General features: G+C 34.1%; 1 protein-coding gene across 13 annotated transcripts; it reads left to right on the forward strand.

Moving 5' to 3' along the window:
- The first annotated feature begins 1,432 nt into the window (after positions 1–1,432).
- On the forward strand, positions 1,433–25,817 carry LOC18436110 (uncharacterized). 13 transcript variants are annotated; one of them, XM_088874849.1, is made up of 20 exons: positions 1,433–1,632; positions 1,765–1,936; positions 2,123–2,254; positions 6,632–6,769; positions 7,905–7,955; positions 8,128–8,217; positions 8,478–8,624; positions 8,749–8,859; positions 9,563–9,640; positions 9,904–10,641; positions 10,960–11,214; positions 11,454–11,619; positions 11,800–11,942; positions 12,426–12,704; positions 12,843–12,962; positions 13,053–13,234; positions 13,519–13,630; positions 13,811–13,924; positions 18,388–18,539; positions 25,387–25,817. In XM_088874849.1, exons 2-11 carry the CDS (start codon positions 1,844–1,846, stop codon positions 10,975–10,977), a joined length of 1,596 nt encoding a protein of 531 aa, XP_088730975.1. In that variant the 5' UTR covers positions 1,433–1,632; positions 1,765–1,843; the 3' UTR covers positions 10,978–11,214; positions 11,454–11,619; positions 11,800–11,942; positions 12,426–12,704; positions 12,843–12,962; positions 13,053–13,234; positions 13,519–13,630; positions 13,811–13,924; positions 18,388–18,539; positions 25,387–25,817. The 13 variants fall into 13 exon arrangements, with proteins under 13 accessions (XP_088730975.1, XP_088730971.1, XP_088730966.1 ...); XM_088874845.1 differs by having other exon boundaries at positions 11,027–11,214; XM_088874840.1 differs by having other exon boundaries at positions 11,047–11,214.
- Positions 25,818–27,816: the final 1,999 nt, after the last annotated feature.

Raw genomic sequence — 27,816 nt, forward strand, 5'->3', positions numbered from 1 at the left:
CCATCTTCTGATTGGGATGCACCTATAAAAATAATAAAAATAATTTTGCTATAAAATATAATAATCAAAATACCTCTTGAAACTTTCAGGGTATTTTGCTCATTTTATTTTATTGGAAATATGTTTTAAATAATTTTTGCTAGTACGAGTTTAATAGAGGATTGGATGTCCAAAATTTGGTGTCAAAATAGTTTATAAAAAAAATTTAACAATAAAATAGTGTAGAGACGTGACATGTGATTAGGGCAATCTTAGCCCTCAATTCAGGATGGACGGTTGGATAAGGGGAAGTATATAAGTTTTATGTTTTAGGAGAGCTTGTCATTATCTTTATCCTACTTTACAAAGAGATAAACATTCAAACTACATAGAGATACACATTCAAACTACAAAGACATAGAAAGATAAGACATTCAAACTACAAAAGCCTATTTGCAAACATGAAATTAGTTAAGTTAAATAATTGTACATATTTTGGATTTGACTCAAAATCTAGTGAAAAAAAGGACATATAGAGAAGGCATAAGATAAAATTATGATTTGCAACTATTATGAAGTCCGTGAACAATAATTTTATGCTTCACCTGGTATCATTATTGAGGGTCCTACTTAGACAATTATTTTTTTTAAATTTACATTATCCTCAAATCCTACAATAATTTTATTGAGGGCATACAATGAAACATCTAACACATAACAATGGCATTAATAAATAACATGAATTATGACCAAGGTATATCATTACTTATAGATATAAATAAAAAAAATAAGACCCTCAATATTGGTTTCCAATTGACAAAAAGCAAAAGCCTAAAATTGTGAAATACTGGACCATCCAAATTACTATACTTATACACTAGTGAAATAATAAAAAATTTCAAAAAATACAAAATTAACCAATCTTTTGTACTCATAGAAAAAGTACCATAAGGCTTACTTGTACTAAACAACATGTCCAATGAATCTCAAATCTTTAACCTCTTTAGAGTAATGTCATTGATTTAAAGAAAATAACATTTTTCATTGGGTTACTCTTCTTCTAATTCGACTTATTATTTTGAGATATGTAATTTTTCTAGGAGTATTTTTTCTAGAAATATGTTGATAGTGCTTTTTATTTTATGTTATACAAACTTTTTATAGGCATATATTTGTGAAAAATACAATATATTACATCAAGATTTTTAATTTAATCTCACTTTTAAAGTGCTTATCATAAGAAAAGATTCTAAGACGTCCAAACAATGAAAAGGAGTGAAATTTCAACAAATTTTATAGATTTATAATTGTTCCGAAAAAAAAAGAAAAAAAGATTCATTGAAGATATGTTGAAAAACCCACAGTTTTTAACCAATTTAAAAAATATTATTTCTTAAAATAATAGAGGTAGTTTGGAACACGAACTTATGCACGACGCTACTAGGACAGTGATGCCCAAGTGGCCGTTTTGCCCTGCCAAGGAGTTCACAAAGGCCCAAAACCCTCATTTCTCTCTCTAGACACTTTCTCTCTCTTCCTCACCTCTATTACTTTTCGGATCCCAACCCTCGCACTCTCTTTCTCTCTCAGTCTTCGAGGAAGGAAAACACAGTCAGTTTTCAGTCTACTCGTCCTCTGCAATCCCAAACAATAGTAAATTGACGTTCTTTTGCCCTGATCTGTGCCATAGTTTGTGCTTTTTCAACCCTAATTTCCATTGAGGCACAGTTTCAATGCTTTTGATTCTCGATTCGACTCTGCTTATTTACTATTTATCTGTAACAGGAACAATCGCCACTTGGGCGCAGTTTGCAAGCTTTGATGACTGAATCCCCCTTTCTGGTTAATTCTCTGCAATATCACCATGGGAGCAAGCCGCAAACTCCAGGGGGAGATCGATAGGGTGTTGAAAAAGGTTCAGGAAGGCGTTGATGTCTTTGATAGCATTTGGAACAAGGTCATGCTCCTTCTTATGAAAACCTAGTTTATATACCCATGTTCTTCCTGCTTCTGTTGATATTAGTAGCCGCTATGGTGCTAGCCTTTCTGTATCGGGATAACTTGGAGTTCATTGGTGGTCGATTGAGATGTTTTATTTCCCTTGACTGTTACTGAGTCCTTTATTTTGGCTATGGCTTTTCAGGTATATGACACTGAGAATGCAAATCAGAAGGAGAAATTTGAAGCAGATTTGAAGAAGGAGATTAAGAAACTCCAAAGGTACAGGGACCAGATCAAGACATGGATTCAGTCTAGCGAAATCAAGGACAAGAAAGTCAGTATTGAATTCCGTCTACTCACTTGGTTGTTATATTTCTTTACTCCAGTTTTCTCAACTTCCTTTCCAGGCTTCTGTTCTTGATTGCAATGCTGGTATTTTTATGTGTGATATTATCTGTGAATATGATAGAATTGTCTGTGGATTACGTAGAAATGTATGTTCATTGTTGATTTTTGATATTGTTAAGTATTCCGTGTAGTTTGATACATAGGATTGTGAAATCTGGCTGCAGAAATTATGCCCTTTTTTCTCTGAACAATAGGGTTTAGGACTTGATTTAATCGAGTTATTTGAACTTTTTTTTTGTGCATCTCAATATCTATTTTAGATTTGAGGGTGCTGGAGTTGAAACTCTCTCTAATATCTTTTTCGCCATGCAACACACTCCACAAATTTCTATGCAAAATTTTGCATTGGATTTGCTTGAATTTGCTTTGATTTCCATTAGTATTCGATTACATGTGGATATGATTGAGAGTCAGCCTGGCTTACATGCCATTCTTTGTGGAATTTGATTTACATTACTCAGCTTCACTAATATTTATTTTGTTTTGTTATATTGTCCAATTGTTATTTTGATTTGATGACCACATTTAATGATGCTTCTAAATGTCAAATGAGGAATCCCATTTTGATTATTACTGCTAGGGGTGCATTTTTCCACGGTATGGGAATGGGGTATAGGTTTGGACAAGGTAAGGCAGTGAGGAAGAGGCCTTTGATATGATTTTAGTGGGGTGATTATGCTGGAATAGATGTATTACAGTGGGGAGTTGTTTTACAGTAAGGGATCATCATCATCATCATAATCAGCCGAGCCTTATCCCAACTTCTTGGGGTCGGCTACACAAATCTTCTACTATTTTGCTCTATTAAGGATCATACCCTCAGTCAGACCATAAGTCATCATATCTCTTTTCACTACTTCCATCCATATCCTTTTGGGCCTTCCACTTACCTTTTTAAAGCCTTTCACTAGAACCAAATCTCCCCTTCTAACTGATGTTGTATTAGGTCTATGCTGCACATGGCTAGCCCACTCAAGTCTTCTTTTCTTCTAATCGTCTATTACAACCACCCCAAAGTCCCCTCGGATGTATTCATTCGAATCCTATATTTTCTTGCCTTGCCACTAATCCACATCAACATCCTCATCTCAACTACTCTCATCCTATAAATATGTTGAATCTTCACCGCCCAACATTCCGTCCTATAAGCATGATTGGTCTTACAGTTGTCCTATAGAACTTGCCCTTCAGTTTCATTAGTATGCGGCGATAACATAAAACTCTGGATGCACCTCTCCACTTCTGCCCACCCAGCTCTAATTTAATACTCCTCAATCTCTCCATTCTCTTGGATTATCGACCCATCACCCAAGATATTGAATGTAATATCTTTTAGGGAGGGTTCAAGGTCTTCAATGTAAATTCATTTGTTTGATCAAAAAAGAGAGAAAAAGAAAACTCTGGGGATCCAAAGGTTACTTCAAATTGTCTATGTGAAGGAAAGGAATAGAAACAAAATTATGGCATGTGCTATGTTCAAGAAGGCAAATGCGGCTGTCTAGGCCGGCACCTAGAATTCCATTTTTTTATTTAAGAAGTGAGATTTGTATGTAATATATTGTTCAGAAGTCAGAAGTACATATCAAACATAAACATACACGACTTTAAACTGTAAATCTGTAAATAAAATCGGTAATACTTAAAAGCAACATTAAAAGATAAAGGCAACTTGAGATGTCTATTAAATCTCGCAAGTCACAAGTCACAAGTCACAACAGATTACTCATAAAAAAAAGTCATATTTAACAATAAAAGGCCATAAAATACAAAAAGTAGTCTCCTTCACCCACAAATATGATGGAATCAATTATGAGGTTGAGTTTGATCATCACTAGCAACATGAGGTCAACGTCTAGCATCAAGTGCACCTGAATTTGATGATGATGCCAAGCCCTTATTATAAGAGTCATCCTCCTCTTCATAAAAACCTTCTTCCTGTGTCTCCTCTAAGTTGGCATCCTCCTCCTCTTTGGCTGCACCTTCTCCTTCCCCTTCCCCTTCCCCCTTCCTTTTCCTGGGCCACTCCCTTCCCCATTCTCTGGGTTTGGGATCTAGTAGCCCTTATAGGGCTCAATGCCAAACCAACCCCCTTTTGCACTTGGGTCCATGTCAAGCTTTCTCCCTCCAATACTGGCTCGTCCCTTGCATTTTGCTCGACCAACCATACACTTGTTGGATCTAAATCTTTCACAAGTATGGGGTCTTCAACTTGAACCACTTTAGATGGTACTCCTTCAGGCTCTGATTATATTGAACGAAAACAAGGCTGTTCAGTCTCTTCTGATCGAGTCTATTTCTCTTCTTTGTATGTACTTGTCTTATTATATGTCATTTCCCTATTACAAGTTTTTAGTAAAAAAAAAAGTATCGAGAAAGTTAGTGTACGAAATTGATAGGATGTGAGGGTAAATGGAAAATATACCATCTCAAATGTGTTGAAGTTGTGCTTGTAGCCGAATGATGCACAAGTCAAGTTCAAAATCCGTTGTGCCATCCTTCGCAAGTGGGGCCAATTTGTCCATGGTTGCCCCACCAAGAGGCTATAATACATTTAAAAATAAAAACAAGTAGAAGACGTATATCTTAATAAAGTTAGAATTTAAAAAAGTAGAGGTCAAGTTAATTATGAAGGAGTAATAATTTAAATGACAAATACATCTTCAACTTACGTGGATATATTTTTGTCCTTTGCCTTACTACGATGTCCGTCCTAAGTGTCCTTGTAAAGTAACGATGTAAGTCAAGTTGCATAGACACTTTGTCTTGAACATCTGAGTCGGGTTGGATTCTCACATTGCACTTGTTAAATGATTCCATGATAGAATCCCTTTTCTCTATCTCAGGATCAGAATAGAAATAAGCAGGGTTGAGAAAATACACTTCTAGGTGTAGGAGTCTCTCCAGCTGCATATCCCACTTGTCATCTACAATTTTCAAAATGGAGCGATTTTTGTTTTTTTTATCTTGCTTCAAGTTCCGCTTGATTTCTTCTCTTGCAACCTCCATTGCCTTGAAAATATGCCCCATTGCCTGATCCTTTTCACTAGCAAAAAGGCAAACCACTATCACAAGTAGCTCAAAAATATGGATGCAAAATTGAACCCAACTCCAAAACCTAGGTGCTATAACAATGTGATAGACCTTTTTGCTCTTTGCCTGATATTGAGAGAATGGAGCATTTCTATATTGTGTAAAAATATGAATTTCTCACTGAAAAAAACTTCTGATATTAATTTTTTCACTTGGCTTTTATGTTGCATGGGCAGCGAGAATAATGAAATAATCTGTGAGGGATGGTTGTTCAATTGGTTGCTGGTACTGTGTGGCGTGGGTTGTTCATGAGGTCGATCAGAAGGGCTACTTGTTCTGTTAGATAAGCGTCCTCTTCATTAGCTGTTAATTTGAAAGGAAAAGAACATGTGCATCTTCTTGGTCAGCATCCTCTTTGGATGAGGTAGAATACTGAACAGGACTACTTTGTGGGGAATTGATAAAAGGGATTGGGATGGTGAGAATAATCTAATGTAGATCTTGGCTGGTGTTTATTAGAGATATTTTCAGGTGTGGGCTTTGTAGATACTCTCTATTGGGGGTTTTGTACTTGAGGTGACCATTTGTATTAGGAAGATTCTTATTGGGGACGAGCAATTGTAACAGATTCTGTTTGATCATGGTTGGCAGCTTTGATTTGATTTTAGTTGTGATCCATGCTCTGTTGATTGGCGTTCTCATTTGTGAATGCAGCATTCAGATCTTGTCATGAATTTGTGATTTTGGGTGGCTCTCTCCACGTTATTGAATGATTTAAAGAATACCATCTGTTCCTGGTACTCTCTGTAGATGCTTGCCGAATTGTTGGACATGTTATCTTCCATTCCTGTAATGGAAATCACTAGTGTAACTAGGAGGACAACTTGGTGGTGGATAGGCTGTTGAGTTTCTGTGTGCTGAAGGACATGGGTCATTTGAAATGTTTCTGCAGTCCTTAGGTTCTTCCCAATGAGGCTAGCTAGCTCCATTTATATAAAGTTACTTTTGGATATCTTTACTATTAAATGCTGCTTCATGTATAATTATAGAGTGGTATACTTTTAGATTGGTGTACATCTTTGAAAGTTCAAAGATATGCTCTCTTGCTGCATGCTTTGTGGTTTCCCTGGAAGTGATCTTGTTTATTGTTGTAATGGATGATATCACTGTGTTTATCTCATTATTTCTTTTTAAATATTATTTTGTTGAATAGATTTTTGGGATTTGTTTTTGTATATGGTTTTGATCAATTCTTTTATATATGTTGACATAGGTTAGTGCATCTTATGAGCAGGCTCTAATGGATGCCCGCAAGCTCATAGAGCGTGAAATGGAGCGATTTAAAGTTTGCGAAAAGGAAACTAAGACAAAGGCCTTCTCAAAAGAAGGGCTAGGCCAACAACCGAAAACTGTAAGTCTTTATGAGTGCTGGAGTGTTGAATAATTGGGCATTCTGTTCTATACGTGTAGTATCCAATATTTGAATAACTGAGGATCCTATTCTCTGTGTTTCTGTGATCCTTTAGCGATCACGTTTTGTTTCTTGAAGTTTACTTACCCAATGTGACACGCATATGGAAAGCATATGGTATGCCCATTGCTCATGGCGGTCGAAAAACACCACAGGCAAAAACTGGCAAGGGGGATTTCTTTTACTTGAATTTTGGGTATCTTATTTGTTCATCTTAGTGATCAGTCTAAACAAATTTGCTTTGGAGGTCAAGAAAAGTGCTCCACCTAAATTACACTCAAATAACTGTTGTTTGCCATTATTAATGGCTATCGAATCTAGGCATTTTAAAACACAAAACTGTTTTTCTTCTCCTTGAAAATGTTAGTGATAAAAGATTCCCAAAATTTAGGTCAAACAAATACCCATTCCAGATTTTGTTGGCTCTGGCATTCTTTTCTACAGTTTTGAAATAGAGTTACCAAATATTTTCCCATGCATGTTCATATTTTTGTATGCATGACTATGCGTGTATCTGTGTGTGTGTGTGTGCATGCGCACGCATGAGAGTGCTCTATCTCCTGGAGCTGAGTTAGTTTTATTCTGTCCATGGTTGATTTGTGGGCCTTGTTTTGTGATGTCTTAGGGATTTATCTTATTGTAAAGATTGGCTTTTCATCTAAATGAGTATTAGGACTGAAATATACTGGTTAATTGGAGAAAGGGAAGTATCGTTTTTTGGTTTTTTTTTTTTTTTTCTTTTTTTAAAAAAAAAAAACTTAAAATTTCCTTGGAAATTGAAGTTCTTTCATTGCTGAAAATATTAAACAGGAAAAAATTAGAACGCATTGGTGACTAGTTAAATGTCTGAGTGATTTTACTAACTAAAAGAAAAAGCTGCAGTTTTCTATTTTGAGTAAAAACGTGCATTTTTTGAGTTGTGCATGAAAAATATGTGTTTTGGAGAAGCAACTTGATTGCTTTTTTTTTTTTTTTTCTTTATCAAATAGTTGGTACTACATATATTTCAATTGGAATTTATTTTTGCTTTGTTATTTATTACCAACTTGTTGCATCTTTTCTTGTTCTGGGATAGGACCCGAAAGAAAAGGCCAAAGCTGAGACAAGGGAATGGTTAAACACTGCGGTAAGAGGAAGGTTTCTTTCTTGCTCTATAGTACTTGCTTGATGTTAATATCAGCTTAGCTTCTAATTTGGACAGTATGCTTTGTTACTAATGGCATTTCAAGTTGGTTTTTCATTTTTTACTTCAGTTAAATGCAAATGTAACTGTTTAAATTTGTCCTTATCTGTGATAGGTGGGAGATTTGGAGGGTCAGATCGACTGCTATGAAGCTGAAGTTGAGGGCCTATCTGTAAAGAAAGGAAAAACAAGGCCTCCTCGGCTGGTATGTTTTCAGATACTATTATAAACATATGGTTTACAGGTTACCGTTTTGGTGAGGATTTTATCATGATTCTTTCTATTATAAACAAACCGTTTACAAAATACCCTTTTGGTGAGGATTCTATCTTTATTCTTTTTACATGCACGTCCTTGGATTAACTGATCACTATTGTCTTTGCATTTGAGACTGATGCACATGCTGTTATGAAACTTTCCATCTTCGGTGTATATCTCATTTTTTATGACATTGACCTTTTGCAGACGCATTTGGAGGAATCTATTACCCGGCATAAGGCTCATATCATGAAGCTAGAGTTGATTTTGAGACTTTTGGATAATGATGAATTAAGTCCTGAACAAGTAAATGATGTTAGGGATTTCGTGGAGGATTACGTTGAGCGCAATCAGGTTTAGTTTCTATGTTTTTGTTTCTTCATTGTTTTCATTTTGGTTCTATTGCAGATTCATACCAACCTTTGAATGGATGCTAATATTATGTTTGTCTATTATTTCATGATTTATCCCTTGAAAGGAGGACTTTGATGAATTTAGTGATGTTGATGAGCTGTACAACTCATTACCGTTGGACAAAGTGGAAACACTTGAAGATCTTGTTCCCATTGGCCCCCCTAGCCTCGTTAAGGTAACATTTGTGCAGGATTTTCTCAAATTATGCATGTACTCTATGTTGAGTTATTGTCAACAGTCATGTCTTTGTTTGAATTTTCTCTGTTTTTTAGTATGTGAGGGTGAAGAGCCTCTGGAAAATAAGCCTTTCTGTTTTAAAAGAACTCTTTAATTGCTTTTCAAGATTTCTTTCTTTCTTTTCCTTTTTTTTTTAAAATTTCGAATGCTTGATATGCTCCACTCTCCCACTTTTTGTAACTACTTGAAAAACATTTACTCTAGTAGTTGTTGATGTGTTGGAACATTTCAGCACAGATATTGTTACTCCACTTGGTCTTCTGCTCTTGCTTCACATGAAGAAGCTTTTTAACATATTGTGGACTGTCATATGGCTCATATTTGCCTATTTTATTCGTTTCTTGATTGATAGGGCACAACCTGAACGTTGTTTTGGTTTTTCTTTTCTTTTTCTTTTGTTTGGTATTTTATTGTGGGATAACATGTGTTTTGTTTGTTTCCTCTCTCTCTCTCTCTAGATCTCTATCTCTCTCTCTCTCTCTATATATATATATATTTGAATTAAACTATGATCCCACTTAACAGTGTCCTATGAGGTGAAAAATTGTTGATTACATGTTTCCTTATGCTAACTGTACTTTATTATTTTCCTGCAAAAAAATGACGGTTCATGGTGTTCGTCATGTTATATATTGTGGTAGGGTGTCGGTTCTTCCACAGCAGGCAGTGGGACTTTAAGCATGAAGAGTTCTGTTACAGCTTCACCTACTCAGTTATCTGTGAGTTGTATTCTGAATGGAGAAAGTGCATTTTAATTTTTGATATCTTGAAACAACTGACCTGTTTCCTGAGGCTTGGAGTTTGAAGTGCTGCAGATTTGAAATCCCAATACTTGTGTCATCTGGCATTCCCTGTTATTTTGTTGTTTAGTTGTAATCTATAACCCTACGAAGTATTTTTCTGTTGTGCCTTATTGATTAAAACAATTAGCTTATGTATTTGGACTTCTCCTTTTTGAGCTTTCTTTGTTTCTCATGTTCAGCAAGGAAGCACCATTAGGGACCAAGCTGAAGAAACAGCTTCCCAAGATAGTAATTCTGATACCTTACCTAGGACGCCACCTTCTTCCAAAAGTGGCATCCTGAGTTCTTCAAATTCCTCAGCTCCTTCAGGAATCAGTTCTGGTTTGGCAACGGGTGTTAATACAACTACTTCCAGTGCTGGTGTTCTTGCCCGTGGCGTAGGTGGGGTAACCCCCACTTCATCAGTGCTTCCAAGTCCAGGACCTGCACGCAGTATCTTGGAATCTAGTGCTTCAGTTCCATTGTCACCTATAACTCAGGCCAATTCTACTAAAGAGGATGATAGTCCGAACGTTCCCGTAAGAAGACCATCTCCAGCTCTTAGTGATGTTGGGTCAGGAAGAGGTATTGGAAGAGGTATTCCAAGTCAACCATCAGCTAGTGTTCCATTGAGCTTGAGTTCAGGAGGTGGAGCCCTTGGTGCAGTTCCTGCAATCTCTGAATTGGCAAAGAGAAGTAATGCAGGAACAGATGAAAGAATTGGAAGTGGTGGAGTTCCGCAGCTAGTTTCTCCTCTGACCAATAGGGTTCTATTGCAACAACCAATCCCTAAGTCCAATGACAGCTCTGGTTCAACCGAAACTAGCAGCGTTGTGGATGGTGCTACCTTAAGTGGGAGAGTTTTCAATCCTTCAGTTGTTTCAGGAGTGCAGTGGAGACCTCACAGTTCGAGTTCATTACAAAATCAGACTGAGGCGGTATGCTTTCTTCTATTGATTACTTTTGCGATGATTTTCATGCCAAAGGCCCTTTTTTATATATTCATGGGGAAGCATCTTCCTGATAGACATATGATCTTTGACCTTTTGATTTGGCATCTGTTAGCAAGTTCTACCTTCATGTATTGAATATACACATCCACACTTTAACATGCATGCATGCATGCAAACTTTTTTATTTATTTGAAATTGTGTATGTTTGATGATTATTGTTCTTTTCTCTTTATCACTTATATTGAATGTTGACTTTTTCTTTTACTTGATCATTTATGTCAAATATTTTGGTGCCTTCCTCAGATTAAAATACGTTTATGAACAAATCACATCCAAAATATCTTACTCTGCTTTTGATGTGAGAGGAAAGTTTGTTCGTGGGGGTGTCAGGGACAGGTTAGAAGACCTGAATTCGCACCTGATCAGAGGGAGAAATATCTTTACCGGCTCCAGCAAGTACAACAGCAAGGTCACGGTACCCTTCTTGGAGGGCCTCATCTTCCTGGAGGAAATCATAAACAGTTCATTACCCAACAACAAAGCCCCCTTTTGCAGCAGGTCATTTCCCATTATCTAATATCAAGAATTTGATTATTTACTGTCATGCTGTCAGCTGGACAAAGTTCAATACCACATCTTTCCTAATAGGGCTATGTTTTTTTGCTACAACTTCGGTGTTTTTTCTTGACAACACCAATATGCCACAATTTATAAATACACAGCACTTGCAATGTCATTAAGAACTTAATCTTATCCCTTACTTCGCTCGTAACTGTGAAATATTTGATTTGCTGCAGTTGAATTCTCAAAGCTCATCTGTATCAGGTCAAGCCGGACTAGGTATTGGTGTTCAATCCCAGGGCTTCTCTACTTTGACTTCTGGTTTACAACTACAACAGAGTATTGTGCAACAGGGTTCTGCTCAAAATGCCATGGTTTCAAGTGGAATATTGAAAGATTCTGGTATTTAAACTTAAAATTGTGATTTATTAATTAATTTCTTCTGTTTTTGCACTTGTGGGTTTTCTACTTCTGCTTTGGTCCTTCAGTTATTGTTTTTTTATTCTTGAAATTGTTGTAAAAAAAAAAATGCCATCTAATTTGAAAAGCTTTTTTTTTATACTTAATTTCATTGAAAAAAAGATGTCTCTGGGAAGTTAGAAGATCAACAATCCCAGCAGAAGCCATCAGATGATTCAAATGTGGATTCTACTACAAGCTTAGCATTCAAGAGGAACCTGAATAATGAGGAGGAATTAAAGAGTTCATACACATTAGATAGCCCGGTAAGTTTGGACTTTCGCATTTGTATAATCACTTTGAGGAATGCCTGTAATTTTTTTAAAAGTTCAATGAAATACTTATTAACCTTCCTTTGGCTAAGCATTTTGCTTGCTTGTTGGGGTTCCTGTCTGAATACACATGGTCCTGATTGTCAATACATATATATATAGGATAAAGCTACTAATAAGTTGTACCTAAAATGAGTAGTAGTTTAGGTTGTGCTCCCAGCCGTTAGATCTTGATTTGATGGTCCAAAATTCATATCCACTATTTGAATTTTAATATTTTTTCTGCAAATCAGTTTAAGCTAAAATTTTAGGTGTATGTACTTGACACCGTCACGCACCATATAAAATTATAAAAAATATTTTAAAATTTTTAAAATGACCAAATTATCCCCATCATTTTTCAGGGGTAGTTCGGTGATTTTATATTTGGGAAATGACCAAACCAAACTAGTTGGAATGAATTTTGTTCTTCTACAGGTTTCAGGTCCTAGTTCATTGGCTGAAAGTCAAATGCCCAGAGATACAGATTTATCTCCAGGGCAACCTTTACCATCATCCCAATCTTCAGTTGGTCTTGGTATTATTGGTCGAAGAAGCGTTTCAGATCTTGGTGCCATCGGTGATAATCTCAGTGGATCAAGTGCAGCTTTGGGAGCAGTGCATGATCAGCTATATAATCTACAAATGCTTGAAGCAGCTTGTTACAACAAGCTCCCTCAACCAAGTGACTCAGAGCGTGCAAACAAATATGTCCCTGTATGAGACTTTATCTCTATTTGCAATTTTTTTGAAATGTTGAAGTCAGAGACATATGACCTTCTTTATAGTGGTTATTCCCTTGAAATGTTGTTGAGCATTTCTTGATTTTTGGCATTTGGTTTGATCTAATTTCAGAAGCATCCTGCCGCAACCCCTTCAAGCTACCCTCAAACTCAGATTCCCATCATTGAGAACCCTGCCTTTTGGGGGAGAGTGGACTCTGATACATTGTTCTTTGCATTTTATAACCAACAGGTTGATTTTTATTCTTTTTTTTGCTTCTTAGAAACAAGGAATATCTGGTTTTCTATGCGACTGATAGCAAAGTATGTCGTTTCTAAGCAGAACACTTGTCAGCAGTACTTGGCTGCAAGAGAGTTGAAAAGGCAGTCATGGAGATACCACAAGAAGTACAATACTTGGTTTCAGCGGCATGAGGAGCCAAAAATAACAACACACGATTTTGAACAGGGAACATATGTCTACTTCGATTTCCACATAACAAATGATGAGTTCCCACAAGGGTGGTAAGTGGCCATAACACTGGAATTTTGATTAGCAAGGCTTTACGTTTTTACTGGTTTAGTGTCACATTTCGAACTTTATCTTATTAGCTTCGCCTCGTACTTGTCATGGGGAACAAAGAAACAACTAAAATTTATATACTTCTCATGCTCTCAAACCTTAGACTCCCACCTTTCAAACTGTTTGAGATTAATGATGTATTTAGTTACACTGTGGCAGCTGTAATGGGAAATAATTAAGATTCGTTAAGAGTTTCCTTTAATTCTTTTGTGCATTGTTATTGTAGGTGCCAAAGAATCAAAACTGAGTTCACATTTGAGTACACCTACCTTGAAGATGAGCTTGTCGCATAGCCATGCAGCCTCCATCCATCATCACCAGTGTCCATATAGAAACAAGTGAGACTTCTGCACTCTCTCACTCTCTCATATGCATGTGCGAGCACACGAATTCACACTCTCTCTCACACACACACACATATGCCTATGAGCGTACATGAATTCACTGTCTCTCTCTCTCTCTCTCTCTTTCTCGCACACACTAATACTCTCTCTCTCTCTCTCTCTCTCAACTTTCAGAGAAACTGTCTCAGTCTTTCTGCATTGAGAGAAGTTAGAGGTTTTAGCTGATTTGAACAGGATGCGAAGTCACTTGGAGCGACTGGATCTTGGTTTCTATGTACCGTTCTTCAGGTACTTTATAATCCCTGTTATTTCTTTTCTGCAAGTGCAAGGGAAGGAGAGAGTATATGAATGGAGCCCTAATTTTCTACTATGGAAGGGAGAAAGAGAGTCAACACCACATCCACCATCCATTCAAATTGAAGTATCTCTCACCTTGAAGCGAGCAAACTATTGAATTTCCAGCTCTCCACCATCCACTCAAATTAAAGAAAATGGAGCATGGCGATTCCATGAGCATGATTGCTGTAGATAATGTAGTGTTCGGTAGCTTCTTTCTGTCTCTCACCATATATATATATATATATATATATATATATATATATATATATATATATATATATATATATATATATATAAGATTATATAAGGATGCAACCTTATAATGTAGAACTACGGATGCACCTCAAAATCCACTGGAAAAGGTAGTTTTAATGTTGAAAAACCCTTTGATTGATCATCTCGACATCAAGAGGTATGACTGTGAAAAAGAAAAAGATTTTAAGTCTCAGAAATAGGGCATTTTACAACATATTATCTACACTGTCTATTTTTAAGATTTTCATATGTTTATAGATATACTTGATTTTAACCATTTTTGAAATTTAAAATTTTGTAATTAGATATAAAAATAGAATTTGAGATAATCTTAAGAACATTTTACATCAAAATTATATACCATGATAAAATTTGAAGGTGCACCTTACCTCTACAGCTACGGATGTATCCGTATGCCAACTGCATCCGTATATATACAGGAAAAAGTTTATATAAGGTTGAAACCTTAAAATGTAGAATTACATATGCGCCACACCAATCCATTGGAAAATATTTTTTTGATGTTAAAAACGCTCTAATTGATCATCTTGATATCGAGATGTATGAATATGAGAAAAAAAAAAAAAGATTTTGAGTACCAAAAATGGTGCTTCTTGTAACACGTTATCTAGACCATCCATTTTCAAGATTTTCATAGGTTTATAGATCTATTTGATTTTAACCATTTTTGGAGTTTAAAATTTTATAATTAGCTATGAAAATATATGAGAATTGGAGTTTAAAATTTTATAATTAGCTATGAAAATATATGAGAATAGATTTTAAGATAATCCTAGTGCTTTTTTACAGCAACATATTATGATATAATTTGGAGGTGCACTTTAATTGGATTGTTTTAGGTTGCAACTTGAGAAACCACACCCAGATATATGTATATGTATGTGATTGTCTACAAAGCGAGCATTAGGTTACAATCATTCTCACTCATTAGATGTTAAATTGGATGGCTTGGGGTCACGAAATCTACAAATTTTATCTTTTGTAACTTTGTGTCTATTCAACAACACTCTTACAACCATCTATTTTGAAATTTAAGGGGCAAGAATGATCGTGACTTCCATGTACAAAAGATAAATGATCTATATGTAGACAAGTCTATATATATATATATATATATATATATATAATATTTTGGAATCCTGAAGGTTTTAAGCTCAAAGGGCATTACGTTCTATTCATATTGTCCAAATGGGGCATTAAAGCGGTCTTATATCTATCTTTTTTAGTTATTTGAATATGCCAATATCTTGATTTTGAATCAAATTTAGAGAAGATACAGGCATTTACAAGTCTATCTAATAAATCTTTCTTATTTGGGATTGGATATCTTATCCATTTTAGTATTTTATTCAGAGGTTTATAATTTATTAGCAATCTGGGTGCTCCTCTTTCCTTTTCTGAGGCCTTTTCGACGTAAAAAGCTGAGCTGCTCCATGGGGACGAACTTTTCTTGATTAGCTGTTTCTGAAACAACTCATTAATCTCTTTTTTACATATTTCAAGAAGTTTAGGGTTCATTTGAATGGGCCTAGCTTTGGTGGGTGTATTATTTTCATTAAAATTTTCGTCATAAGGTAAACTCACAATGTGCTTTTTTCTGTTCCAAAAAGCATTTGGTAAGTCAGCACAAATCTCGTTTTCTATTTTCTTTTTAATTTCGGAAATAGCTTTTATATTTTTTGGGAGAGAAATCTTTTCATCTATTAATTTGTATTTCATTTCTTCTTTTAAATAGTTTTGAAACTTTTCTTTGCTATCAATTGTTTGTTTGACATTATTTATTTCTTTTTTCTGGTGTATCAATAAATTCAAATTTAATATTGTGTCCATCTATATTTGATTCAATTCCTGAAGTATCAATTTTTAGTGGATATAACAGATTCAAAAAGGGTGTTCCAAGTATTACGGCTTGACTCAGGCCTTTTACCATGATAAAAGGTATTTCAAAACAATTTCCATTATTACATATTGCCGCATTGGGTAATTTATAGTCTATTATTAATCTGCTCCCATCTGTTGTATTTAAAATTTGTTTTGTTTTACTAAAATACTTTGTAGGAACAAGTCCTTCATTTATGCCGTTAAGGTCTGCTCCTGAATCTATTAGTGCTAGGGACTGAAAATTGTATTCGTTTTTTAATTATTATTTTTACTAGAGTAAACCATTTTTGTGTTATTACTCTAATTAACCTGATTAGTAGGTTGGCTGGAAGATTATGGTATATCTTCTATAGGGGATAAAGGCTTTGTATTATAGTTATTTATAATTTTATCAAATTCTAATTCCTCATCTATATCTTCAGGAGAGTTTTGGAGGTTTGAAGTTAATTCTAAGACACTTATTCTATTTTTTAGGATTATTAATTCATCTTTGACTTATATGATTTCATGTTTTAATTCAGACATAGAAGGTTCTTTATTGACATTTTCTTTTTTTATTAATTCTTTTTAAAATTTCTGCTAGACTATATTCCTCTTGAGTTTTTATAAGAGGCGAAGGTTTCTTTCTAATTTTAGCTATTTGTATGAATTGGGTCAAAGCTTCTCTTTTTGCTTTTGGGTCTATTATTTTATCTATTAAATCTATTATTAGATTATCTTCTTCAGTAAGAGTGTGACAAGAACAACTTTCTATATCCATATCTTTATCAGATTTTGAGCTGCTGAAAGTTAAACTTTCATCCTCTATTTCTCCAACCAAAGGTTAAGTGGAACTAGATGTACTACTTTCAGAATCTTCATCTATTTGTAAAATATGATATAATCGTTTTTTGATATTATCTTCTATTTGCAAAGTATTAATCTTCTTTTTTATTTTGCATTTAATAATGTCCTACTTTTCCACAATTATAACATGGTATTTTTCTTTTCCCCTTAGCTCTTTTAAAACTATTTTTTGGGGCAAATTTTTCCTTTCTATTAATCTTATGTTTTTTATATTTATCCTTTTATGGGGTTTATTAGACAATGGTATTGTATTGTATCCAAATTGTTTACAGAAATCTCTTAGTTCCTTTTGCCCGTCATCCTTTGTTTATCGAGTTATCGTTTTAATTTTAGGTCTGTACAAAGGGCAAGTCCTTCTGAACATATCTCAGCAGATAGTTCTCCTAAAGTATATATAGAATATGAGATTATTCCTCCATGTTTATTTTTTAGTCTAGTTTTTACCTTTTCGGCAAAAAGGTGAGGTAAGCTTCGTATAAATTTTTCTTTCCAGTGGTCTGTACTACTATCTTCTCGAGAAAGAAGTACTTTCAACAAAATGGAGTGTTATTGTATAAATGAGGGTGTTAACCGCATCACTTTCACTTTGGATTATATCTTGATTGAATTCGTTTTTTATCGTCCTTTGTCTTGTAGCATTCAAAATTTGTTGCTTAGCGGTTTCATTCATATGAAAATCCCACCAGCCTCTTAGCCATTCTGTAAATCCACAGACAATAGCCTTAGCTACTTCCTGATCATGGCTCCCAGCTATTTTACAGGTTGTAGCATACATGGTTATGTATTTCATAGTACCTTGTATTTGATGATCTGACATGCCATTAATATTCCAATTAACAATTGACCTTCCTGAGTAAGAGACAATACTTGATATCAAATCTTCTTCGAACTGTATATCTACAGGAGTTGGTCTAGAATGATACATTCTTGTATGAGAAGGTGGCCTAAATTTTCTCCCATAATCAATTCTATTTATTTCCAAATTAGCTTAGGCTCCTTCTATTTTTTCTATTTCATTAGTAGAGTCCTCTTGTAAGACCATAGCTTCTGATTCTACCATAACTCCTTTCCCTTCCTATCTTCCTTTATATTCAGCTTTGATAATTTTTTAACCAATTCATCTATCAGTTCTTGGTTCTCTTCCTTTTTCTTAGTTCCTTCTAAGCTGAATCTTCCTTTGTTAATCTCTGGAGGGGGTTTGAACATAACAGCTTTTTTTTTCTCTTCTTTAGGAGTAATTTTGGTTTTATTTACTATATTTTCAATTCTAGTGGTTTGTTTACCAATAGACTGTAAATACAAGTTTGTATAATTATTTTGTTCCAGGATATGAGGGATTATATCTATCTTATGACTATGATGTTCATTTTCTTTTAAAATTATTTTATATGGAGAAGCTTTTGTTTCAGGTTTCTCTTTGGATATTCCTTTGATTTGAAGGCTTCTCTCAAGAGGGTGTTTGCTTTGTATTTCTTCTCCCTCAGTTGTATGGAAGACTTCATATTGGCTTTCCAATGTGTGGAGCCCAACATCAGAAACTGGAATATTTTTCTCATTCAAGGTTGCTTTCAACCATATAAAATACCCTATATTTTGTTTAGATTGTTTTATAAATTTGTTATGTCTTTTATAAAGGGCATCTAACATTTCCTTTGGAAATTCTGCCAGATGCCAATCTCTTATTTGTTTATTATCCTTAGAAAGATAGTCATTTTTGAGGAATTCAGTATCCATCCTAAATTTTTCTTCTTTTTGTAAAGTTAGAACATTAAAATCGAGATCCGAAAATGTTGGTTCATGACTAGATGAATCTGGCTCATAAACTTTATAGACGGGTATATGAATATTACTATTTGTCCTAGTTAATTCTTCTATTATAGGTTTTTCATGAATAGAAGAGGTAGAATGCTAAGAAGGGGTAGGTATTTTACTAGGGCTTCTTACAGATTCCTTTGAAATATTTAATCTGGTCCTTTGATTAGAGTTAATTTGGATTTCAGTATTACCATCAGGGTATTCTATTATTTGGTCTGGTTCACGGTTAACAGGAGTTCTATAGTGTTGGTTTTCATTTTGTGTTGTCCAATTATCAGGAAGCATGATTTGAGACCATGTTATAGATTTGGGTATAACCGTATGAGATTTTTCTATATTAGTCTGCAAGAATGTTGTTTGTCCTTAGGTATCCATGTGAAGGACATTTGGGCTGAGGGTGTTCATTACCTTGTAGCATATCCTATTTATTAAAGCAATGTTCTGAGAATCAGGATTCATGTCGAACCTTTGTGTTTTGAGATTTAAGGTTAGAACTTTAAGAAGGTTGGGATCAGTTAAGGAGACTGAAAAGTTGGGAAAACAGTTAAAATATATAGGACCATTACAAAAGCTAGACTCAACTACTCCTAGCAGAGAGTCTGAAAATTTATTATGTCTACTACCACGGAGGCATAATAATATAGAGTTATTTAAACCTAGTCTAGTTAAGGGTTTAATTGCTATTTGAATTAATCCTATGTGTAAATATTTGTATTCTTTAGTCCTATGTTTTTTAATCATTTTCTCTGATAACGACTGAAAACTTTCCTGGTTGTTATCTACTGATATACGTTGCTCAACAATTTTTATGGCATAGCTAGTTTTAAATTCAAATATTGCCTTTTTATATATATAAGTTATAGGAACCTTGCATATGTTCCAATTTTGTATTTGTTTTTCAATGTTATCAATGATTATTTCCTCTTTATTTTTTATTCTAAGTGTACTATTGGATGATGATGTTGCCCTATTGGATAGCGTCCTAATAAAATTTTCCATATTTAAGATAGCGGATGAATACACGAGTCAATCTCTTACGACCTGTATGCCTCAGCGGCCCTTCTGGCCTTTCACAGCAGTAACGGTCAAGACGACTTTGGTTTCAACTCTCGGACCTATCTTTAAATGCTAAATTTTATTAAGTTGTTAACTTTTATGATAGTATTATCATTCTACAGTTCACCACTATGATTCTAATGGCTCTGGTACCAAAACACCCAAGATCTATTTTTCGAGCATATATTCAATCAATTATTAAAACAGTGTAGTGCAACAATAATTAATTTCTAAACTCACTAATCATATAACATAAATAGGCAGATACGCATATAAACAATAAAAGGGGAGAAATATCTATAACTAACCAGTTAATATAAATGACAGTCTTTAATTTTACACAGAAAATAAACTTTACTTGCATAATACTTGCAGGTAGATTTATTACAAAAGGGGGAAAACTTACATCATACACTTGCAGTAACTAGCAAACAACTTCCACTCCTCAAGATAAAAACTTGGCAAAGTATGAAAATTACAATCACATATCAAACCTTACAATCACTCAATCTCGAAGTGACTTTAGACACACCACCTGATATACAATATTTGTTTACAATAAAGACTGATTATAGACATAGAGGTTTCAGAGAGATTTTAGAGAGATTTCAGAGAGATTGTATTGGAGAGAGAACAGAGACTGTATTAGAGAGAAAACCGATACTTCAAAGAGATTTCAGATGAATATTAGATATTGCAGAAGAAAGAGAGTCAACAGAGGAGTAGGATTAAAAATACCTTTTGGAGTGAGTGGAAGCTTCAAGCTCCGTAATTGATGGAAGCCAGTGGACAGTAGAAGAGAAAGACTAGAGAGAGGAGAGTAACTAGGAGAGAGAGAGAATTCAGACTACTTCTGATGCTCTTTCAAGTGGGAGAGTCCCCCTTTTATAGGAGTCGGACCTCAAATTTTATAAATTGCTTTTTATAATTGGAGGCTACGTCAAAAGAGTGAGCAGTTCCATTGAATGACTAAAAGGTCTGGCACAGTGTTTTGAAAAGACTAAAAGTGAAACAGTAGTCGGGAAAGATCTGTCAACAGCATCTTGCACAATAACACATAGTGTCGATAGCATCTTGCATAGTAAAAAGTAGTGTCGGCAGCAGCTTGTACAGTAGGGTTTGTCGGTAGCAGTATCTAGGAACAGTAAAAGATTTTGGTGACTTGACTGGTGGTTGGCTAGTGGCAGACAAGTGGCAGGCAGATGGTATCAATATTATGGCAGTTTTCAAAAAGCGTCTTCTTTTGGCATTATCGAGTCTTCTGGTGACAACTGTTCTTCTGGAAGGTTTTATTAATGTTGGGTCGGTATTCCGGGCTTCTAAGGAAAATCTATTTTTGGTTGTGCAATCTTCATTTTCTGTAGTAAAATCTTCATCATTTGTTAAAGTTGACATCGCTTCTGCTTCTTCAAATATATGTAGTAGCTGGTTTTTTTAGTTCTTCTTTGGTGCCTTTTGGATTCTGTTGTTTCATCTTTGCTTATGTAAACAACAAGATTATTTTCCTTCTTTTGTTGAACAGGGGAAAGGATTTTATTTAATTTGATATTTTCGGGATCTATTGCAGTATTCTCATATACATCCCACCATTCTATATATATTTGTTTTCCTAATTTTGGGATATATTCCCAGTTGTGGGTATAATCCTCAGTTATGGCATAGGACCATTTCATGATCCATGGAATTTGATAAAAAGCCATAAAGTGTAAATGAAGGTCTATTTGGGGGTTTTTATCATTATATTCAGCAAATTTATGTTGGGACATCTGTATTTTGTTTGGTAAAATCTCTGATCCAGATCCCCAAATCTGAAACTAGTTTTTAAATCAGTTTGGAAATCTAGTTACTATTGGTACTTTTATCTGTAGAAACCAGGTGTTAGAATTATTGATGCCGGGCATAAAGCTTTTTCACTCCGAAATAGCAATAATTCTCACACCTGGTTTCTACAGATAAAAGTACCAGTAGTAACTGGATTTCCAAACTGGTTTAAAAACTAGTTTCAGATTTGGGGATCTGGATCAGAGATTTTACCAGACAAAATACAGATGTCCCAACAAAAATTTTCTAAATATAATTATAAAAACCCCCAAATAGACCTTCATTTATACTTTATGGCTTTTTATCAAATTCCATGGATCATGAAATGGTCCTATACAATAATTGAGGATTATACCCACAACTGAGAATATATCCCAAAATTAAGAAAACAAATATATATAAAATGGTGGGATGTATATGAGAATACTGCAATAGATCCCGAAAATATCAAATTAAAAAAAATCCTTTCCCCTGTTCAACAAAAGAAGGAAAATAATCTTGTTGTTTACATAAGCAAGATGAAACAACCGAATCCAAAAGGCACCAAAGAAGAACTAAAAAAGCCAGCTGCTACAGATGTTTGAAGAAGCAGAAGCGATGTCAACTTCAACAAATGATGAAGATTTTACTACAGAAAATGAAGATTGCACAACCAAAAATAGATTTTCCTTAGAAGCCCGGAATACCGACCCAACATTAATAAAACCTTCCAAAAGAACAGTTGTCACCAGAAGACTCGATAATGCCAAAAGAAGACGCTTTTTGAAAACTGCCATAATATTGAGACCATCTTGCCTGCCACTAGCCAACCACCAGTCAAGTCACCAAAATATTTTACTGTTCCTATATACTGCTATCGACAAACCCTACTGTACAAGCTGCTGCCGACACGACTTTTTACTATACTGTCGACTTTACTATTTATTGTGCAAGATGCTGTTGACAGATCTTTCCTGGCTACTGTTTCACTGTTAGTCTTTTCAAAACATTGTGCCAGACCTTTTAGTCATTGAACGGGACTGCTCACTCTTTTGATGTAGCCTCCAATTATAAAAAGCAATTTATAAAATTTGAGGTCCGACTCCTATAAAAGGGGGACTCTCCCACTTGAAAGAGCATCGGAAGAAGTAGTCTGAATTCTCTCTCTCCTAGTTACTCTCCTCTCTCTAGCCTTTCTCTTCTATTGTCCACTGTCTTCCATCCATTACGGAGCTTGAAGCTTCCACTCACCCCAAAAGGTATTTTTAATCCTATTCCTCTGTTGACTCTCCTTCTTCTGCAATATCTAATATTCATTTGAAATCTCTTAGAAGTCTATGTTTTCTCTCTAATACAGTCTCTGTTCTCTCTCTAATACAATCTCTCTGTCTATACTCAGTCTTTATTGTAAACAAATACTGTATATCGGGTGGTGTGTCGAAAGCCACTCCGAGATTGAGTGATTGTAAGGTGTGATGTGTGATTGTAATTTTCATACTTTGCCAAGTTTTTATCCTGAAGAGTGGAAGTTGTTTGCTAGTTACTGCAAGTGTATGATGTAAGTTTTCTTCCTTTTGTAATAAATCTACCAGCAAGTATTGTGCAAGTAAAGTTTATTTTCTGTGTAAAATTAAGGACTGGTATTTATATTAACTGGTTAGTTATAGATATTTCTCCCCATTTATTGTTTATATGTGTGTCGGTCTATTTATGTTATATGATTAGCAAGTTTAGAAATTAATTATTGTTGTACTGTTTTAATAATTGATTGAATATATGCTCGAAAAATAGATCTTGGGTGTATATATATATATATATATATATGTATGTGTGTGTGTGTGTGTGTAGGGGAGTGATTTCATTTGACGGTTGTATAATAAAATATCAGGTTAGGGCTATTTGTTTGATTCAAATTTTACAATATACACTCCTTTCATTCTAAAGAACAATCACAAAAAATAAAATTTTGAAATAAACAACCTAGAAAGTATTTGTTTGGCTCAATTAACAAAAGATATCTATTTTGGTGAGATGTTTAGATTTAAGCCTTAAAAGTGATATTTTTTTTTCCAAATTTTTTAGACAACTTTATTATCATTAGATTAACAATATTAAAAAAAGAAAAAAATGATTTTCAATTCATAAAGGCCTACATCTTGAAATTCATCACATTGATGGTTTAGATTCATTGTTGGAGGTGACTCATTTTGACTATATATACAGTGCATATTAATTAATTACTTTTTAGATTGATTAAGAAAAAAGTATTTGTGCACAATTTTGGGTCATATAATATCACAAACATGGTTTTCTAGAAGTGTGGTTGCATTGTACTATGGTACAACTATTGCATTAGATCATTGCCCCCATATATATATATATATATATATATATATATATATATATATATATATATATAAAGAGGTAGAGAGACATTTAAAAACACTCATGAGTAATTTCTATAGTATTTCATTCATAGCTCATTACCATCTAGAGTCTCACAGGTAGCATGATTATCTAATAGTGTTTAAATTTTAATTAATTTTTTATAAATTGGATATATATATATATATATATATATATATATAGGGAGAGAGAGAGAGAGAGACATTTAAAAACACTCATGAGTAATTTCTATAGTATTTCATTCATAGCTCATTACCATCTAGAGTCTCAGGTAGCATGATTATCTAATAGTGTTTAAATCTTAATTAATTTTTTATAAATTGGATTAACCTCAAAATTTAGGGGTGTATGCATCAGTGAGGTACATCTAAATCATCATCATCATTTAAGCTTTTTGTGAACTATTTGGGGTTTGTTATATGAATCTTAGTCTGTCATTCTACTCTATTAATGGTCATACCCTCAATGAGGCCATACGTCCCATATCTTTTCTTACTGTTTCTAATCATGGCCTTTGGGGTCTACATTTGCCTTTTTTTAGCTTTCTACTTAAATCTAACTCGTACCTCTTAATATAAGTTGTACTGGGTCTGCCGTATACATGGTTAGCCCACTTAAGTTTACTTTCTATCATCTTATTACCTATTAGTGTTAAGCTTAAGTTCTTCGGAATTTATTCATTTGGAATTCTATCTTTTCTTTACCTATTAGTGTTAAGCTTAAGTTCTTCGGAATTTATTCATTTGGAATTGTATCTTTTCTTGTTTTATCATCCATCTCAACATCTTCATCTCAACTACAGTGATTGTATAGGTATGTTTGTTGACTGCTTAGCGTTTTGTCCCATAAAGCAAACTTGACTTATAGAACATTTTCATCTGTTTCATGGGTATGCGGCAATCATATAAAACTCTAATTATATACCTCCACACGCCTCACTTAGGCCTTTATGCATTGAAAATCATTTTATTTTATTTTAATATTGTTAATCTAATGATAATAAAGTAGTTTAAGAAATTTGGAAAAAAAAAAGGCTTAAATTTAAGCATCTCACTAAAATAGACATCTTTTGTTAATTGAGCTAAAAAAATTCTTTTTAGGTTGTTTATTTCAAAATTCTACTTTTTGTGATTGATCTTTAGAATGAAAGGAGTCTATATTGTAAAATTTAAATCAAATAAATAGCCCTAACGCGATCTTTTATTTTAGAACTGTCGCATAAAATCACTCCCATATATATATAGAGGGAGCAACGATCCAATGCAACGGCTGTATCATAGTATAATGAAGGCATCTTTATGCCTAACCCCTCGTTGTCCCCCATGCTGCAGGTTTATCGGCTGTGGCTTCGGATCCCAAGGTTTCATGGCATCGTGGGAGCACAATGGAATGACAAAATCTTGGATTGAGCCCTAGAAATTGGTGTCGTATGGATGGATTTTTTCGTGTAAAGTGTTTGAGACTTTTCTTCATGTTATTCTTTTCCTAGTCTCTAATGAACAGTGACTCTCTCTCTCTCTCTTTTCCCTATCTCTTTGAAGTATTAAATCCACCCGACTTCAATGAAAATTTAGACGCAAAAGGGCATACCCCAAGGTATAACCTATATGGTGGAGATTTCAGTGAAAATTCAGATGCAAAAGGGCATACCCCAAGGTATAACCTATCTGGTGGAGTCTTAAAGCAAGAATGAACTTCTATTGGATTGAGTCAAAACTCAAAAAGGAAAAAGTTTATATATGGTTGAATCAAAAAGGAAAAATTTTATATAAGGTTGCAACTTTATATCATAGATTTAATATGGGCTTTAAAAATTCAGGAGATTTATGGGCTTTAAAAATTCAGGAGAGCAGAGTGTTTTGAAGTTTGAAAAGCTTCCAATTGACCATTTCGACTCCAAGATGTATAAAGAGAAGATGTATAAAGAGAAAGGAAAGGGAGGATTTTAAGTCCTAAGAAAAGCGGATCTGTTGTCCACAATCGCAATAGTCGGGCTCCTTAGGATTGAACAAAACTTGTACACCTTTAAAGGAATGAGATCCAAAAGAGAACGGTTTTGATGGACTATATTACCTCTTTGTTGTGGATTTGGCAAAAGCGAAGGGATGGAGTTTCCATCTATCAGAGAAGCATATTATAGATAATATTAGAAGAGTAAAGATCTTATGAAACATTCTCACACCCATGTGTGTAGGATTTTAAAGGATCATTATTAAAGTTGGCGTAAATCTCTATAAAAGTAAAAATCTACATTCATGTGCAAATTTTTTTAGAAATTTGTGTCAAATTTAATAGTGATCCTTTGGGGTTTTATGCATATGGGTGGCGGAGGGTCCTATAGGATTATGTGCACTCGAATTCTTTTATAGGTTTGTATACAAAGATATCATTTATCTTTTGCTCATTGAGGATACAATTATTCTTGTCTTAAATTTTAAAATAGGCGGTTGTAAGAGCGTTATTGAATAGATATCGTTCCAAAAAAAAAAAAAAATTCAAATTTCGAGACCCACTAATGAGTGAGAATGATTATGACTTTCATGTATAAAAGATAAATAGTCTCCTTATAGACAATCACTTGTGTTATTATGGTTCCTCTTTTGGCAACTTTAGGCTAGCTGGTTGTAGAATTATTTGAAATAAAATGAGAGGTTTTCATGCCCTTTTTGTTCACTTTGGGGCACGCAACTGACAAATTGGAAGGGGCATGCAGCTTGCTATCAAGATGTATTGTTGTCCCTTGCTGATTGACTTTCCAGCTCTAGGAAAGGGCATTCAGTTTGCTATCAAGATGTATTGCTTTCCCTTACTCATGGATTCTCACGCATTCCTTTTAGGGCCACTGTAAGCCCTAACAAACCGCTCTTAGGAGAGTAGTTCATGTTTTTTATTTGGGGAATGATTTATTACAACGGTTGTATAGTAGTATAGTAGAATCATTTTTAAAAACTATGCTAGAGACATTTGTTTGACACGAATTTTTAAAAGAAAAGTTTATATAAGGTTGCAACTTTAAAATATGGAATTAAAGATGCACCTAAAAATCCATCGAAAATTATTATTTTAATGTTGAAAACTTTTTAATTGATCATCTCGGCATCAAGATGTATAAATACGAAAGAAAAAAAAGATTTTGAGTCTCAGAAATAGTGCATATTGCAACACATTATCTAGACTGTTCATTTTCAAGATTTTCATATGTATATAGATCTACTTGATTTTAACTATTTTTGGAGTTTAAAATTTTATAAATAGATATGAAAATACAATTTAAGATAATCTTAAGAATTTTTTACACCAAAATTACATGTTAGGGTAAAATTTGGAGATGCACCTTAATTGGATTGTTTAAGGTTGCAACCTTATAGAAACCATACCCATTTTTTAATGTACACTCTTTTCATTATGAAGAACAATCACAATAAAGAAAATGTTGAAAAAATGCTTTAGAAAGTATTCATTCTAGTCTAATATAAGTCATCCATTTTATTGAGATGGTTAGATATATGCTTGAGAAGCATTTTTTTATTCCCAAAATTTGTATATAGCGTTATCATCATTAGATTAATAATGCTAAAAAAGGAAAAACTAATGTTGACTTTGTTAAGGCCTAGATCTTGAAATTCACCAAATAGATGGTCGAAATTCATTGTTGGATAGGTATTAATTTTGGCGTACAAATTGAAATTATTTTTGTAAGATTGATTATGAGGATGAAGAGAATGTCTCTACGCAATTTGGGGTCATACAAATGCTAAAAA

Source organism: Amborella trichopoda, chromosome 8, assembly GCF_054954075.1.
Source record: "Amborella trichopoda isolate Santa Cruz 75 chromosome 8, AtrichopodaSantaCruz75HAP2 v2.0, whole genome shotgun sequence".
In the NCBI taxonomy this organism is placed as follows: domain Eukaryota; kingdom Viridiplantae; phylum Streptophyta; class Magnoliopsida; order Amborellales; family Amborellaceae; genus Amborella; species Amborella trichopoda.

What these genes read in the sequence shown, in the direction of transcription:
- LOC18436110 (XM_088874839.1), top strand. Translation starts at nt 1,844, where the DNA reads ATGGGAGCAAGCCGCAAACTCCAGGGGGAGATCGATAGGGTGTTGAAA. An exon ending in TAGGCCAACAACCGAAAACT is followed by an intron (nt 6,770 to 7,904) that starts GTAAGTCTTTAT and finishes GTTCTGGGATAG; the next exon opens with GACCCGAAAGAAAAGGCCAA. An exon ending in AAAGCCCCCTTTTGCAGCAG is followed by an intron (nt 11,215 to 11,453) that starts GTCATTTCCCAT and finishes GATTTGCTGCAG; the next exon opens with TTGAATTCTCAAAGCTCATC.